Here is a 16,677-nt window from a genome sequence, read left to right on the forward strand (position 1 = left end):
ATGACAGTCTTTGTCACCTACAAATCAGGCACTAACGTGGTTCATAATGAGCACTTTGGAATGGTTCAAAAAATTCCTGATTATTCTGCACACCTTCCCAATGAGGAAACAGAGACCCTGAGCTGCCCCTGGCCACCCAGCCTGGAGGAGACTGTTCCTGCGACGGCGGCCCTTGTTTTCTGACCCCAGCACCCTGGGCATTCTCCCTTGGCTGTAGGATGTGGACAGATCCTTACTATTTCTCAAGGTCCTCCCTTACGTGATCCTGCCAAATCATCAGATTCTGGGTAATCTTTCTCTCTTCTGAGCTCAAGGCAACTTAGAATCTAGAATGCCACACATTTGGCAATGTGGACAAGGTGACCGAAGGATGAGTCCTCAGAGGGCACGAGAGCCAGGACAGGTGTTTTAGGGAAGACTGTCACATCAGCACTACAGTGGGAAAGGGGAACGCCAGGGAGGAGCGCCGCGCGCGGCCGTGAGCGCCGTGGCCGTGCAGGACTCGGAGGCGGCCTGGGTACGTGCGAAGTGGCCCTGGTGAGGCCAGTGCTGATGCAGCAGCTCAGATGCTTGAACTGGCTGCTCTAGAACCGTGGTTCTCAACGTGTCCTAGACCAGCAGCAGCAGCAGCACCCAGAGTTTGCTAGAAATGCCAAGATAGGGTTGACACAGAGGTCAGAAGTTACAAGGTTATTTGGGGGGTGGCGGTGGAAATGGAATAAGAAGGAAGAAGAGGTCAGTTGGAACAGGAGAGCTGTGCCTGCAAGGCTTGGTGAAGAAGCAGAAATGGGCACAGTAGCGCCTTTGGAGTTAGTCACAGGAAACGGTATTAGAGTGGAAGGTAGGGTCGCCTTTAGTTTGAGTGATAAGGGAAGACTTCTCAGGAAGTAAAACACTAAAGACAAGGCCTGTAGGTGGAAAGGAACCCACTAGATGGATAAGAAAGAGCCTTCATGGAAGGGACCAGAATGTGCAGTGGCTCAGAAGCTGGAAAGAGCTGGTCCTGGAAAATGGCTTGAACTTAGAGCTTGAGCAGCAGCTAGGACACATGAGGCCTTATACACCTTGATAGGGAGTTAGGATATGGTTCTAGAAGCATTAGAAGGCCATTGGAGTGTATGCAGAAGTGTGAATTTTCACAAAATTGTTCTGGCTGCTGGGTAGAGTGGTGGGTTGGGGGTGATAGGGAGAGGAGATGCCAGGAGTGCTGTTAAGATACTCCTTTGGGCAGGAGAAGATAACCTCCCTCCTCTAAGAAAGGAAGGGAGATAATGTGAACGCAGATATTTCCAGGTGAAGAGAAGCAGCGGTGCTCACTTGGGATGGGGCTGACTTTCTTAACAGGATTTGGTGCCAGAGAGTCTGTAGGAGTTAGGAAGTTTGCCAGCCAGCTGTGAATGTTGAAATCAGTGCTAGTAATTTGTACTGGGCCAAGATGGTAGGATTTCATGATTTTTCAACATTAGGTGTACTGCCTGGGAGCAGGAATGGGAGAAATAGAATAATGGTGATTCAGAATTGGAGATGGAACCAGTGTGCTTGGGGAAGGGTTGACAGAGGAGTCAAAAGGTAATTTTGGGGCTGGGGGTGGAAATGGAATAAAAGAGGACGAACAGACCACCTGAAACAGGAGAGATGTGTCTGCAAGGCTTCACTTCAGTCTCTCAGTCGTGTCCGACTGCGACCCCATGAACCGCAGCACGCCAGGCCTCCCTGTCCATCACCAACTCCTGGAGTCCACCCAAACCCATGTCCATCAAGTCGGTGATGCCATCCAACCATTTTATCCTCTGTCGTCCCCTTCTCCTCCTGCCCTCAATCTTTCCCAGCATCAGGGTCTTTTCAAATGAGTCAGCAAGGCTTAGAGAAACAGAAATGGGTACAGTGGGTACAGTGACATGGACCAGATGAAACTCTCAAGTGACAGGTTATTTTGGATTTTCATGGAGAATTTGTAAGAAAAATGGCTGAATTTAGTTTTTAAAATAGAAAAAATGAAGTTCTCTTAAAAGGTTTTTGTGGCCTGTTGCAGGAGATGGAAGAAGGGGAGAAGCAGGCAGTCAATGGAACCAGAAGCACAAGAATTTTAAACTTTTTTTCACTTGAGCTGTGTACTTCGTTGGTTATTTCTTAGTGTGGCCTTCGTATTATGTCTTCTCAGGTTCTATCCCAGTGCACAGAGCAATAGGATGACTGAACACTCTCCCGAGAAGGGGCAAAAGGGTAAAATCAGCCAATGCAGGTGGCACGTGGGAAGTTTAGGGAATTGCTGTCCTCTTGTGGCCAATCCTGGAAACAACAGCCAAGAAACTTGTGTTCTAGGGCTGTGTCCCTAGTGTTTTCCAGATCAACAATCAGCAACACTTGGGAATATGTTAGAACTATAGAATCTTGGAATTCATCCCAGACATACTGAATCAGAAAATTTGCTGAACCCCATGCCCAATTCCGATGCTGCTGAAAGGTTGGAAACCACTGTTCTCAACCTATAGCCCCAAATCCCCACCCTCCCTTTCCCTCTCCCTGCAAAATGTAATCTCCTAATATCTAACATAGAATAGCAGAACTTCCTATTTAAAGGTAATCCTCCTCATGCCTCCTGTCTCCCTAGGAGTGTTTTTGGTTTTTTTTTAATACACTTTTTTTCTTCTTGGCAGCACAGCGCAGCTTGCACGATCTTAGTTCCCCAACCAGAGATCAAACCCAGGTCTCGGCAGTCAAACTGCTGAATCCTAAACACTGGACCACCAGGGAATTACCATCCCTGGGAATCTTACTCCATCAGTTACGCCCTCAATACCTAGCCTTAAGATCTAAAAATAACTGAGTCTATACCTAGCAGCAGGCCTGTTTCCCTCTACACTGCAGAGCTGCAGGAATAAGGTGTCTGCACTCTAAAATTTTTCCACTGGAGCTGCTCGTCTTGCAAGAATCCACCTGTTTTTCCTTCCTTCCCTGAACTGCTCTTGGATTTTTCCTTCTTCCCTTTTATCCCTCCCCAAATTAGTCACAGGGCTCTTAGGATCAACTAGAATCAACATGCCTGTACCTCCTGCAGTGGGTGATCTGTGAGCTCTGCCCTCCCCAACGTTGAACTGCACGCCACCTACCCTGTACCCTGTGTGTGGTATTTATAGTCAAAGCACTCCTTCACCCGTGTTTCACTTACCAAAAACAAAGGATTGAAAACCACACTCCAGAGGTTTTGATGAACCTTTGACCACAGCTAATAATGGTTTCTAACAGAGTCCAAACACACCGGAGGTTAAATACTTCTCTTTCCACTGTTTATTATTAATGTACAAAATATACAAAACCAAAAGAAAAAGAAAATACTCATCCTCAAATCCATTGTGGCTCTAACCCAAGACCCTGCACAAAACCTAACCAATCCACTGTTTTCATAGAAAACAACTGATGCCGAGACGGGTGAAGGAGAGGACTGGGAGAGGGCAGGTCATCTTATCGAATCCACCCAGGAAGGCACCTGGTGGGGATTCAGAGGTGGCTGACAGGGCAAGGGAGCTGGAGGCCTCACACCTACGAGGTTCCAGGTGGGGACCAGGAGCGCGCTCACTCCCAGAGGCAGTGCATGTAGTGTGACTGTCAGGCCCAGCACGCCAGGCTTCAGTTGATGAAAAGCTGGTCTCACTGTTTTACAGTTTCCAGAAAGAGCTGTAGGCAAGGGTGGACCACCACCATGGCCTCACCTCTGCCAGCTACAACTTTCACGGGCTGCAGATGTGATTTGCCATCATTGAACCTAGCACACTCAAGGCGCAAAACTTGAGTGTCCTCGAAGATTTCAGAAGTCTCACTTGAGAAAGGACTCAATGTAAAAAGCCTGTGTTCGGGGAGGGGTGGGGACGATGTGTTCCAGAACTCAAATCCAGCCTGATTGAGCCCTCTCAGTGCAGTGGGGTACACAGTACCCCTTTACATCCCCACCCATGGGGAAATGAACGTGGCTGGGAGGATTTCATAAGTGCAGCTGATCCCACGTCCGAGTTCCGTGTGCATGTGGAAGACCCACAGCAGGAGAGCAGAGGTGTTCTCCAAGATAACCAGCTCTAGGTTCTCAGGCGTGAAGGGCAATACCGGAAAGGGGCTCGGGATACAGGGCAAAACTCCTCAAAGAGTGAAGCCAACTGGGTCTCCTCTTCAGCAGTCCAGGGTACAGAATGTGTCCAGTCTCTCTCCTCCCCAGACTGGAGGAAAATATGTACATTGATGCGCACCAGTGATCAGAAAACCCCCAGAACCCAGGCGTGTGGGCACTGAGGGGCCGGCTCCTCATCAGCTGGGGGAAGGGGAAATGGGCCTCACAGAAGCCATAAGAAAGTGGAAGGAGCAAGGCTGCAGTCCACAGGGCGGGGTGGGCGGGGGCCTAGGGCAGGGGCGGCCCGTTGACGCCCGGGTGGTAGAAGGCACAGTTGTTCTCGTAGCGGCAGTTACCCTTCATCATGAAATGCCGACACACGGGGCGGTTCGACATGTCTGTGGGGATGAAGATGGGGTCGTTAGACAGGAAGGCTCAGAGGCCGGTGCCACTCATCCCCCGAGTCCAAGGCATCCTGAGAGCCGTCTTTCAGAGACCTAGTCTTGGGGGCCTGGGAAAAGGGCAAAAGGGGATGCTGGGAACTGGGACTGAGGTGACCTCATGTTCTGCCTGACATACCCCAAGTAGTGAGGCCTCCCAGAAACTTGTACGGGACACCAAGAGCTGTATGTGGGGGACAGGGAGCAAACTCACCTCCTCCGTGGCTGTGGCCGCCATCATGCCCTCGGTGGCCCCCTCCTCCATGGCCAGGGCCATCATGGCCACGGTGCTCGTGAGGGGGTGGCCCTCGGTGGTCGTGGCCTCGGTGACCAGGGACATCATGAGGCCGGTGGCCATGGGGCCCCCCGTGTCCAGGGCCTTCATGGGGCCGATGGCCACCACCAGCACCCATTCCTCCACCAGGGCCTTCATGGGGGCGATGTCCACTGCCTCCACCCATGCCACCGCCGGGGCCTTCGTGGGGGCGGTGCCCCCCACCCATGCTACCACCAGGGCCTTCGTGGGGGCGATGCCCACCACCCATGCCACTGCCAGGGCCTTCATGGGGACGATGTCCGCTGCCACTGTTCATGCCGCCACCAGGGCCTTCGTGGGGACGATGTCCACCGCCGCCAACCATGCCCCCACCAGGGCCCCCTCGTCCGTTTGGGGGTCCACCTCCAGAGCGACCTCCTCTGGCCCCCCGGAATGGAGGAGGAGGAGGGGGAGGTTCATTTCCTCCTCGGCCACCGCGGCCTCTATGGTATGGCCCAGGGCCAGGTCCTGGCCCGCCCCGCATCGGGCCACCCCGCATAGGGTCACCCGGGCCATCCCAGAAGGGGTCACCCCCCCGGGGAGGGGGTGGGGGACCCAGGAGACGTGGACCCACCGGCCCACCAGGGCCCCCAGGGCCTCCATGGGGACCTGTTAGGAGGGGGAAAAAAGGGAGAGACAATGTCAGCTACCTGAATTATACCTAGGGACCACCATCTCCCAACCTAAACCACCCCCAAGTCTGGTCAACCCTGTGCTGTTACCAGGCTCAATCCAGCAGACAAGCCCCTTCCAACCGCTTGCTCTCCACCTACCTGGCATAGGCCCCCCAGGTCCAGGGGGGAAGTGCTGCATGCCCTTGGGGCCCCCAGGGCCTCCGGGTGGGAAACCATTGGCTATCGGACCAGGGCCTAAGAGTCCATGTGGCACTGTTGAATAAGGAGTGAAGCAGTCAGCAAGAGGATTCGAGAAGAGCGGCATGATGTCCTCCCGCTTAGGCGCGTCCAGCCAGCCCTTCCCACCAACCTGGCAGAGTGCCGCTCTCTGTCCAGTCTTCCCCTCCCGCGTCTTGCCGCCCAGTGGCAACACCCGAGCTCCCCCAAGTCCACTGCCGGTCCCCTCGCCCAGGCCCGGGGGCTGGCCCTGAGCATTACCCAGCATCTGCTTGATCTTGTCTGAATAGTCTGCTTGCTTCAGCAGTTCTTCTGAGGGGTGACTGTTGGGGCTACCCTGTAAGGCAAGGACGTTGAGGACAAGGTCAACAGAGAAGAAGGGTAATACCCTGAGGCGCAAGCAGATGGGGAGGCGAGCAGAAGGGGAGTGAAGAGCAAGGGAGGCAGGGGAGGGGCAGGAGAGAGGCTCGTACCATGATGGAGGTGAGGATCTCCTGCACGTTGATGCCCCCTCCTCCAGGACCCTGCGGGCTCTTCCCGGCACCCATGCTCCCCATAAGATTAGCCAGAACCGGAGGCAACTTGGAACCACCTGCTCCATCAGGTGACCCACCGGCTCCCCCAGGTTCCAGGGTCTCAACATATGGGGTCTCATCCATGGAACATTCCTGGAAGAACAAGTGGACAATCAGGACCAACAAGGAATGAAGAAGACTGTCTCACATGAAAGAGGCATTAACAATCACAACCTCCATCAGCATGCAATACTCACCTCATCTAGGGGGATGAGCTTTGGGGGGATAGGCTCATAGGGCTCAGGATCCGGCTCATGAGGGCTGTCAGGAATGCCGCAGGCAATAGAAAAAAATAGAAGAATGACAGTCAAATTATTTACTCAGGCCCTCCACTTCCTTCCTAACCCCCACCCCCTTCTGATTACCTCAAGGGCTCAAACCTCAGGGAGCGACCCCACTCCTGCTCACCTTTCCTTGTTCAGGAAGAGCTCCTGAAGGATCCCCTTCTCCCGCTCAGCCTGGATGTACCGCTCCTGGCTGTTGCTTCCAGGGGTGACGAGGGGCGAGGGCAGCACCAGGGGCCGGGGGCACACCCAGGGCACCTTCTCCTCCATGTTGTCATGGCTCAGACGCCGGGCAGTCTCAAATGCGTGTCGGTCTGACAGGATCTCTCGCTTAGCTGCTTCGCCAAAGTCCTTGATCTTATTCACGTTTACTATCACCCAGGAGAAAAAAAGCAAAAGAGGAAAGTAAGCCCAACCAAGTCCGTTTACCAACCAAGTCCTTCAACCCCACCTCCTACAGAGGAAACCGGATCGCTCACCTCGCTCAGTTTCATCCAGTTCAAAATAGAAATACTCTCTCAGCTTGCCCTCCTCCGGCCACGTCACAGTTTTCCTCTTCCTGCCTTTCCGGGTCAGCTGGCTAGGATCACTGGGACTCTCCACTGGCTTCACATCCAAAGCTCCTGGCTCCAAAGAGGCTGGAAGCAGAAGTGATTTCAGACCAGTCCCTTCCTTTCAAAGAACCCCCAAACCTGATCCAGGTTCTGAACTCACCAGTATCCATGAGCTCTGGGACTTCAACAGGGGGAACTGGGGTCCCGGGACGTTCTGTGTCCATAGTCTCAGGAGGTGCTGGCTCTGGGGAAGAAGGTTTGGCCACACTTGGTTCTGTGCTTGTTTTTCCTTCAAATGGGCTTGGCTATTGTGGAAGAAAAAGAAGTCACTGGGCACACAGGAAAGGCAAGGTCAAGGCAGGGCAATCAGTTCAGGTTCTAGAAGGATCCGCTGACACTTCCTGTCAAGGAAGACCGCCTCTGACAACGCTCTGCTGCTGCCACCAGTCTACGTCTGAGACAACTCCTCTTGCCTCCCCCAAGTGCTCCAAGCTGCTGGGCGCTTCCTTTCCCTGTACCTTTTCTACCTGGTCACTGGTACCTACTGCCCAGTGCCCGTACCTTGGCAGCTGTGGGTGACAGCACCTTCTTCTTCTTCTTAATTTTGATGCCTGGGACAGGAGCTGAATTGAGTGCATCCAGAAAGCCCAGGCCCTCCATAGCTGCAAAAGAAAAAAAACATAAAATAGCATCATCAGACCTCTTCATGAGCCTATTCTTACAAAGTCTGGGCAGAAAATTGGTCAATAGAGATTCTGCTGCCTGAATGTTGGACACAATAAGCTCAAAGTGACCAGGAAGCGTATGTAGGAGGATTTGCCCAAGAAATTCTTGTCATTCTTTCTTCTAAAGGCAGGCAAGCCATGGCTCTGGATATGAATCACAGCTCAGGTAAGTGACAAAGCCAGCCCCCACGAATGTGACGTGACAGCTGGGAGCACCCCAACCAGTCACTGAGCAGAAAGCCTCCCTAGTCCATCTCTCAAATCACTCCTAAGCCATCCTCTGAATGACTCCCATGGAGGGAATTTCTGAGGTACACACATCAAAGGACACCATTAAATCAAATGAAAATGGAGAAAAGCATTTCATTCCCCTGAAAAGTTGGCTCCCAATTCAAAGTACGTCCTCCCACTTCAGACTCACGTTGTGGTGGGATGATCTTCACTTTGATCTCTTTGGTGGCGTTGGGTGTCGTGTTTAGTGGTTTGTATTTCTTCTCTGCCGGCGGGGCAGCATCTCCTGGGGCAGCTGCAGAACTGTGAGAAAGGGAACTGTCAGCACCAGACTTGCCCCTTCCTTCTCCCTCAGGGCCACAGACCCCGACCATTCAGAACCCAGAATGTGCTCCGTACCTCTGACGCTTGAGGGGGATGGGTTTAAGGTTGTACTTGTCAGAAACCACCACTGCACTGGCATTCTTCTTCACGGGCACCAGAGACGGGGTCTCCAGCTCTAGTCCTGAGGGAAAAGACATGACGTTGGAGATGGACTTTCCCCCCTTAACCTTCATCAAGCCATATAAACCCCCGTGACGCCTCACCCACTTATGTTCCGTCTTCTACAGTTACGGCATTAGTCTGTAGGCCTGGCTGTGTACCTACCCACAGACCCTCCAGAGGCCAGAAGGCAGTCTTACCGGTGGAGCGGAACTTGGCGTGACTGGGCGCTGTGGTGCGGAGAGACTTGGGCTTCTCCCTCTTCTTTTCCGGGGCCTCCTCAGCCCGAGTCTCAGCCTTCACCTCAGTCACCGGTCGCTCAGGAGGGGTGGTTCGACTCTTTCCCTCTTCTTTCCGTTTCTTCTTATCTTTCTCTGTTGTGGAAAAACAGAGAAGAAAAAGATTTTATTTAGATGAAGAGAAAGACTGTCAGAAATAAAAAGCAGGCTATGGGCATGGAAGGCCACAACCCAGTGGGAAAGAAAGAAAGAAATCCAAGGGATCAAGGGCCAAAGAGCTTACCAGTAGGCTGGGTACTGCTCTGGGAGCGGATGACCGCCATCCAGTCGCTGACAAGGACTGAGGCCAATTTCCGGAGTTCTGCAGGTAAGAGAAAGAGGAAATGCCTAAGTAATGTAACATACTGCATGGAGATTCAAGTCATAAAACTAGAAGATGGCAGAATAAACCCATGCCTATGCTCTTCCCCTACCCACTTATTACAATAAAATCAGGAGAAAGGTGGGCAGAGTTCAAGTATCTGAAGGGCTATTAGATTTAAAAAGAAACTGTATTAGTCTACCTCATCCTAAAGGGAAACTTAATGCAAAATTTCAAGGAGGCACATTTAGATCCTCTTAAAAAAGCATTTTCTAGGCAACCTTTTTTTCCTAGAATGCTGTTAGTGACAACAGCTTTTTAAAAAATCAATTAGATGTTGCAAGAGTGAAAAAAGAAATTGAAAACCAGACCAATTTACGATGAATGAAACAGTTTATCTAGAGAAAAAAGACGGTCAGAGAATTTAAAGATAAAAAACAATTTATTTCTAAATACATGGGAGAAAAATTTGTTGCCTTTTCTTTCCTTCTGTACTTGGCAAATAACATCTCCTGTCTACAGGACCTCTTTCCGGGCCAACGTTCCAATTATGGGCTCATTCAATGACGAGATTATGGTAGAACATCAAAACAACTTTTCAAAACAGTCACAAAACTGGTAACTTCTATACTTAATGCAGTGTGAACCCCAATGCAACCCCAATGAAGAAATATAATATCCTAACATGGCAACGGCACCCCACTCCAGTACCCTTGCCTGGAAAATCCCATGGACGGAGGAGCCTGGTAGGCTGCAGTCCATGGGGTCGCTAAGAGTCGGACACGACTGAGAGACTTCACTTCCACTTTTCACTTTCATGCATTGGAGAAGGAAATGGCAACCCACTCCAGTGTTCTTGCCTGGAGAATCCCAGGGATGGGGGACCTTGGTGGGCTGCTGTCTCTGGGGTCGCACAGAGTCGGACACGACTGAAGCGACTTAGCAGTAGTAGCAGCAGCGACATCTTTTGGGAGCAACTGATACTATGGTCCAGTGACACAGTTGATAAGGAATGTACAATTTCAGTATCTAAAGTCAGCACAGAATAATGAAGGCAGCGTAATTAAGCCAGCTGAAAGAGGAACCAATACACCCTAGCAGATACTCAAAAGATGAGCAATGATTTAACGGGATTTCTGTGTTATAGACCACCCTACAAAACTACTCTGAGATGTCACAAAAATAGTGAAGTGCTCATTATATAAAAGGATGGAAAGCCAGGGAATATTTTTCACTTAGACAACACAATGTGAGTTAAAACAAAATCAAGATCATTTATCCTGGAAAATGTTCCCAGGGTTTTCTGCTGCAGCTAAATGGAACTACAGCTAGGCCTGCTTAGGCCTGGATGCTCCCACCACACCAAAGCCATAGCTTCTTTCCAAAGGGACCAAACACATCATTGCCCACAGACAAAGAGCAGGCCTATATTCTGATCAGGAGAGCAGCTCTGCTGCAAGACTGTTCACTTGCGGGAAACTAGTATCCTTTGCTCCTGGATTACACCTCGGGTATAAAATCTGGGGTGAACTCTTGGATGGATGTAAATCCTTTTCTTCTCTAAAGAAAAGCCAGGGACTTCCCTGGTGGCACAGTGGATAAAGAATCTGCCTGCCAATGGAGGGAACACAGGTTCAGTCCCAGGTCCAGAAGATTCTACAGGCTGTGGAGCAACTAGGTCCGTGTGCCACAGCTACCGAAGCCCATGCGCCCAGGACGTGTGCTCCACAATGAAGAGTAGCCCCTGCTCACCGTAACTAGAGAAGCCCCTGCACAGTAACGAACACCCAGCACCACCAAATAAATACATAAATAAAATAAAAATACAAAAAAGAAAAGCCAGAACTGTATGACCCTTTCCAGGAGCTCCAAAACCCTTTGTCTTAGAAAAGGAAAGAATCTCTTGCTATCAAAGCTAAGACATACCCCAGGAGTCACAATTCTGCCATGCCCTAACAGCAGGGTGTTTACTAGGAAAACTAGCATATATGTTGTTAGGAAAGGACAGGCCCTCACCTTCATCGTCACTCGACTTGCTCAGCTGCTTCACCAGTTTGGCTGTGTTGTTCTAGCAAAGAAAGGGAGCAACAGGACGGTAAGTGACAGGAGGAAAAGCTGCCCCCTCAGAGCTCACCACCCCTAGACTCACTCACAGTCTCTCAACAGCCACTAACACCGCACACACTCTTTCTCTTATAAAGCCCTGGAAGACATATTCTTACTCTAAATCAACCCACTTAGATAGGTTCAATCACTCCCATTTTACAGATGAAAGAACTGAGGCTTGGATGTACGCAGTGCCCCATGTCACACACCTATTAAAAGAGACAGATTTGAACCAAATCTTGATTCTAAATTCCTACTTATTTTTTTAACCATTCTATCTCACAGGTCCAAGACTGCAGCCACAACAGAGTGAATGTGGGTTTTTCATGTTAGGCTAAACCAAAAAGGAAGAATCAGGATTCTAAAGACCGAAGGTACCTGCTTGAGATGGTCAACAGTGAGGGGCAGGTGCTGCAGGGTCAGCAGAATTTGCTGTAAGAGGGGAATGTTGTTCGTCGTCTTCGAATACGTCAGCCAATTGTTAAGAAGCTTGTAACCACCGACGTCAATAAACCTGCAGACAGGCAGGAGGATCTGTGATGCCCTTCCTGGGCCTTGGGAGTACACCCCACCCTCCTTGTCCCCCATCAATGACCGAAGAATTCCATGCCTCAGCACCCCACTTCTAACTACATCTCCCCATCCCAGTCACCCAGGTCCCCACTTACTTGATCAGTACTTCCGGTGAACGGGTCTGCAGGAGAATGTTCAAGTATGTGCACCGACTCACCATCTTTCGTGCCTCCTTCATCAGGCTGTAAAAGAGGAAGCGCAGTTAGAAATGAAGGGTGTCTAATCTGCAAGTGCCCAGACATTCCTGAGAACTTGGGATTCTGCTCCCGGGTGAGGGAATCACACAGGCCCCCAGAAGGATGGGGTGGGTTAGGGGAGATGCGGAAACCCCCAGAAGGGTGGAACACAACCGAGGAGACGCACTGAGGTCTCCAATCTGGGGGAGGTGGGTGTCCCTGCTTCCCTCACACAAAGGACATGTCTGATGCTGCTTCCAGGTGAAAGCCTTTGCCTTCAATTACCATCTCTCAGGACTGACTCAGTCCTAAGTCGCTTTCTCTGGAAAATGTGAGGATTCCTGAAGAAGACATAACCAAACCAAGACTGCTGTCACCTGGCTCCTCTGCTTCCTTCCTTCGCTTGGGACTGTGGCTCTCCAAATATCCAGAGGCCATTAGGGCCAGGGGCCAACTTTACTATCACCAGTTCTAACATAATTGGATTTGAATCCTAGTCCACTGACTCCCACTCCTCAGGAACACACTTCACTATCTGCCTTAAGGATAATCATATTCAGTTCAGTTCAGTCGCGTCCGACTCTTTGTGACCCCATGAATCACAGCATGCCAGGCCTCCCTGTCCATCACCAACTCCCGGAGTTCACTCAAACTCATGTCCATCGAGTCGGTGATGCCTTCCAGCCATCTCATCCTCTGTCATCCCCTTCTCCTCCTGCCCCCAATCCCTCCCAGCATCAGGGTCTTTTCCAATGAGTCAACTCTTCGCATGAGGTGGCCAAAGTATCAGCTTCAGCATCAGTCCTTCCAATGAACACCCAGGGCTGATCTTTAGTCATATTACAACACACAATATCCTCTACTCACAACAAATTCAAAGGGTACAGACTCACCTGAAGATTTTCGAAATGCCATCCACACTCTTGACTTCCCCATCTCGGTTAAGGAAACTATCCAGGCCCTTGAGAAGCTCTTTGGGGTCTATGGGACCTGAACCCATGATCAAGGTTTTCTAAGAAGATAAAACAAATACACAGAATAAATGGGTGGCAAGGACAGCTCCAACTGCCTCTAATAAATTCCATCTCTACATTTGTCAGATTAGCAGTGACTCCTTATTCAATCTACATTCAACTATATTCACCATTACCCAGATAAGAAAAATCAACACAGACCATTGCTTCCACCAAGAAAACAGCCCTGGCAAGTGAAGCACTGTGTTAACACTGACTAAAGGGATAATAATTAGACTGGAAGACTGAGGCAGCACCTGTCCTCTTGCTCCAAGTGACATCCTTCCTAGGACAGCTGAACTTCACAATGTGTAACAGGTAAGGTTCACATTCCCAAAACACTCAACTCTCCAAGGCATTTTTGCTTATTAAGTATGGTTTCTCCTTAGTTGTTAAAAAATCTACCTTAACACACACACACCCCCCCCCCCCCCAAACTATTAGATTGAGAAGAACTGGGCCAATCATGGGTGTTGGGCTAAGTGTCTTTCATGAGTCAATTATTTTTTGTCTTAGCTCACAAAGAGTCAACTGCCAGAGGTGGCAGGATAAGGTATGTTTCCATCAGTAGATAATCGTTCTAAGTTGTAGGTCAAAGAGAAGGAAATAAAACTTGAAACAGATCCTCTCCCCCATGGGAGTTAGAGGTGGCTCCCAGAAATCAGACAACTGGAGGTAACGAAAATCAAGCAGGTCCTTTTAAGCCTTGAAAAAAAAGGTCCCTCATTAAACAAACACTGCACAAGTTTTTATTGTTTCAAAGTTAAGGGCAAGATTACTTTGTGGTTTCAAAAGCAAAGAGGAGGCTCTGATTCCTAACGCCCCACCTAAATCAAACCACCACCCACTATCCCTGAGTAGGGCCTGAAATTAGATACCATGAAGCCAAAAAGAAAGGAACAAATAAAACCAAAAGCTGGGAAAATGCCATTAAATTTTAAGTAGCTACTTTAGACCAGGTTAGCAAAGGAGTTAATTAAAAGCTAAACACAGCTGTTTTGGGACAGAGAAGAGTAAAGCCATTTCTAGGCCAGAACCCAAGTTCAGGAGAGGTAATTTAGAATCAATATATGGTTCTGATTAGGATTTTTATCCACAATGCCCCTAAACACTGGCTCCTGAGAGGCAGAACAGGCACCTTAGTAATATCAACATCTAGGAAACAAGACACTGGGCAGGAAGGTGGCAAGATGAAAACAGCCTCCTGCACCCAGTGCAAAGACAAAGACAGGAAACAGTGGCACTCTACAAAGATGACTATGCTTTCTGCAGAAAGCAGGCTTCTTTCAAGATCACGTCAATTAGTGATATTTAGTCTCAAGCTAAAAGAGAAAAACAAGCATAACAATCTCAACCTTTTACTCTTCCCAACAAAAAAGTCAATGAATTGCTAAATTTCCAGGTCCTAACAACCTAGGCCAAGAAGAGGCAGAGGCGGGGGTTGGGGGTGGCGGTGGAGGAGAGACTTGGTTTCCGAGACCAGAACCTGTGGGCTGAACACAAGGAGCGAAGAAAGGTGAGCACATCTAGGGTAACTGTGCTGCTGATGCTGCCCTGCAATCTCCACAAAGGCAGGTAGAACCTAAGGTCAGAGGAAAAAACATTCAAGTCCAATGCCACATAAATTAGAAGTCCAGAGGCCAAACCCACTGAAGTGGTGACTCTTACACACAGAGACAGACACGGGGATACAGGAATTTTCCCCAGGTAGTAAGCCACTATAAAGTGATATATAGACACAACAAAGGAATACATAAAACAGATTTCCCATGTGCTAGAGCCTGGAAAAACAAGAGTGACTCCCAAGTAACATATATCATTAAGTAACCAATGATATGCCATTTGACAAAAAGCTTTCTATGTAACTTCACTTCAAACCAATACCCCCTAAATATAGCTAGACCCTCAAAGCCAGAGCTGAATACACAGCACCTTGGAAAAAGTCCCTTTTGCACCACCAGTTAGGCCAACAGACCCATTTGCCCTACTTCCTTCACACACAGACAAAAAAAACCTGTCACCTGAGCTCAAATGTTCCTTTGCTTAAGTGGGTGGGAGATTAGAGAACTTTCTTTTGAGGGAAACCAGTGAGCACACGGAGAAACTCTGTCCAGTGCCTTCTACTAGGAATGGGACCCAGGGACAACTTTTTAATTCCCAATCGTAACAAGCAAGAATAAAAGACAATAGCCAAGAAAAGCTAGAAAACAAAGCAAAAGAAATGTTAAACATTCATTTTGTACTAGTTTTCCTATTATTTATATTCTGGAAATATAATTAAACTTAACTTGATCTCACAAACAATCATGTGGCTTTAAAATCTAGGTGGATTTTCTCATGATGGTTTTTCTTCAGGGAGAATAGCTTTCACTTAGAAGGACCCCAAGTGGCTTACAACCTAACTGCCTTATTTTGAAATCAATACATTTAGAAAGAAGGTCCAAGGCACTCAAGTGGAAAGGAAAGAGCCTAGAACTCTGGCACAGGCCTACAGCAGAAAAAGGCAAAGGAGCTGACCAGGAAAGGAGGGGCAGTGACCATGTGTCATAACGTATCAGGATCCTGGAAGCAAAGCCTAAGTTTTCTGGCAACAAAAATAATCCAGGGCACAACATGTTTTGATTTCCTTGAAGGCAGAACATATAGGAGGCTGGTGGGCAAGCAACCTCTGGCATCATCTCTTTGTCCTAAACCTGGGCTCTCCTTTCGGAGAACGCTGCTGGCAGAGACATGCAGACACAAGGCACTGGGCAATGTTCCACCTTTCTTACCAGAGGTAAAATTAAGTCCAGAAGTGACACCAACTCCTGCCTCCAAAATACATTTTACTGAAGAGTTATCAAATAAGGTGAAAAGTTATCTACCTTAGCCAGTTATTCCATACCCATCACCAATGAATCAGAACTGAATTGGTTCAGGACAAAACTTCTATGCAAGTTTAAAATCACTACTCAAAGGAGGAAGGAGTCCAAGTTTAACTTAAGAGGCCTCAGCACTTCTGGAAATGAAGGGCTTTGTAGCTTACATTCCCCACTTCCTAAGGCAACTGATGCAGTGAACTGAATTATGTCTCAGGTGATTCACAAGGTTGCATCTCTCAAGTTCCTCCCCTTCAAAATCATTCTGGAAACCTGGTAGCCCCTGCCCTCCTCCAAAGCTTATTTGCTTTTCAATAAAAGTGTAAATTCACTCCCCAACCCACAGGACAGGGTCCCAGGATAGAGCTCTGGCCACAAACTCTAATGATCAAGTTGTCCGACGTTCTCGGGATGGATGTGGGTACCCTAGAAGACCTTTTTCCCATCTCCCACGTTAAGGCCGATCTTCTTTATTATAATCCCCTGCTCACTAGAGATCAGGAACCCCAGTGGGTAGAATGTTCAGCTCCCAAGGTAGGTATGCTGCAGAGGCACATGGCAAACTGCTTAAAAGATAAAAAACTTGTGGTCAATAGGACACGTGGAAGAGTCCCTCCCACCAATCCAGAAGTTGAATCATTGAGAATCCATACCCCAAACATTAGCCCTATAGTCTCACCAAGTCAGCACAATGCAGTTGTACAAAATTGCTTTCCAATTCTGCCTAGACCCTTCACGGCTTCAGGGCAGGACTTCAAAAAATGAAAACTGTATGTAGAGTCTGATTAAGATT

General features: G+C 49.0%; 1 protein-coding gene across 4 annotated transcripts in view; it reads right to left on the reverse strand.

Moving 5' to 3' along the window:
* Window positions 1–3,265: 3,265 nt before the first annotated feature.
* Window positions 3,266–16,677, reverse strand: part of PPP1R10 (protein phosphatase 1 regulatory subunit 10) — a 37,984-nt gene continuing 24,572 nt past the window's right edge. For all 4 annotated transcript variants that reach the window (XM_025296508.3, XM_044938322.2, XM_006052342.4 and 1 more), the window contains 18 exons: window positions 12,907–13,025; window positions 11,933–12,019; window positions 11,643–11,778; window positions 11,175–11,226; window positions 9,081–9,158; window positions 8,759–8,932; window positions 8,475–8,580; window positions 8,266–8,378; window positions 7,681–7,781; window positions 7,280–7,424; window positions 7,045–7,203; window positions 6,690–6,936; window positions 6,479–6,542; window positions 6,180–6,374; window positions 5,968–6,043; window positions 5,629–5,742; window positions 4,754–5,464; window positions 3,266–4,497 (listed from right to left, as the gene is read on the reverse strand). In XM_025296508.3, the coding sequence (XP_025152293.1) occupies window positions 4,388–4,497; window positions 4,754–5,464; window positions 5,629–5,742; window positions 5,968–6,043; window positions 6,180–6,374; window positions 6,479–6,542; window positions 6,690–6,936; window positions 7,045–7,203; window positions 7,280–7,424; window positions 7,681–7,781; window positions 8,266–8,378; window positions 8,475–8,580; window positions 8,759–8,932; window positions 9,081–9,158; window positions 11,175–11,226; window positions 11,643–11,778; window positions 11,933–12,019; window positions 12,907–13,013 (2,775 nt within the window). In that variant the 5' untranslated portion in view covers window positions 13,014–13,025 and the 3' untranslated portion in view covers window positions 3,266–4,387. The remainder of the gene's footprint in view (window positions 4,498–4,753; window positions 5,465–5,628; window positions 5,743–5,967; window positions 6,044–6,179; window positions 6,375–6,478; window positions 6,543–6,689; window positions 6,937–7,044; window positions 7,204–7,279; window positions 7,425–7,680; window positions 7,782–8,265; window positions 8,379–8,474; window positions 8,581–8,758; window positions 8,933–9,080; window positions 9,159–11,174; window positions 11,227–11,642; window positions 11,779–11,932; window positions 12,020–12,906; window positions 13,026–16,677) is intronic.

Source organism: Bubalus bubalis, chromosome 2 (genome assembly GCF_019923935.1).
Source record: "Bubalus bubalis isolate 160015118507 breed Murrah chromosome 2, NDDB_SH_1, whole genome shotgun sequence".
Taxonomy (NCBI): domain Eukaryota; kingdom Metazoa; phylum Chordata; class Mammalia; order Artiodactyla; family Bovidae; genus Bubalus; species Bubalus bubalis.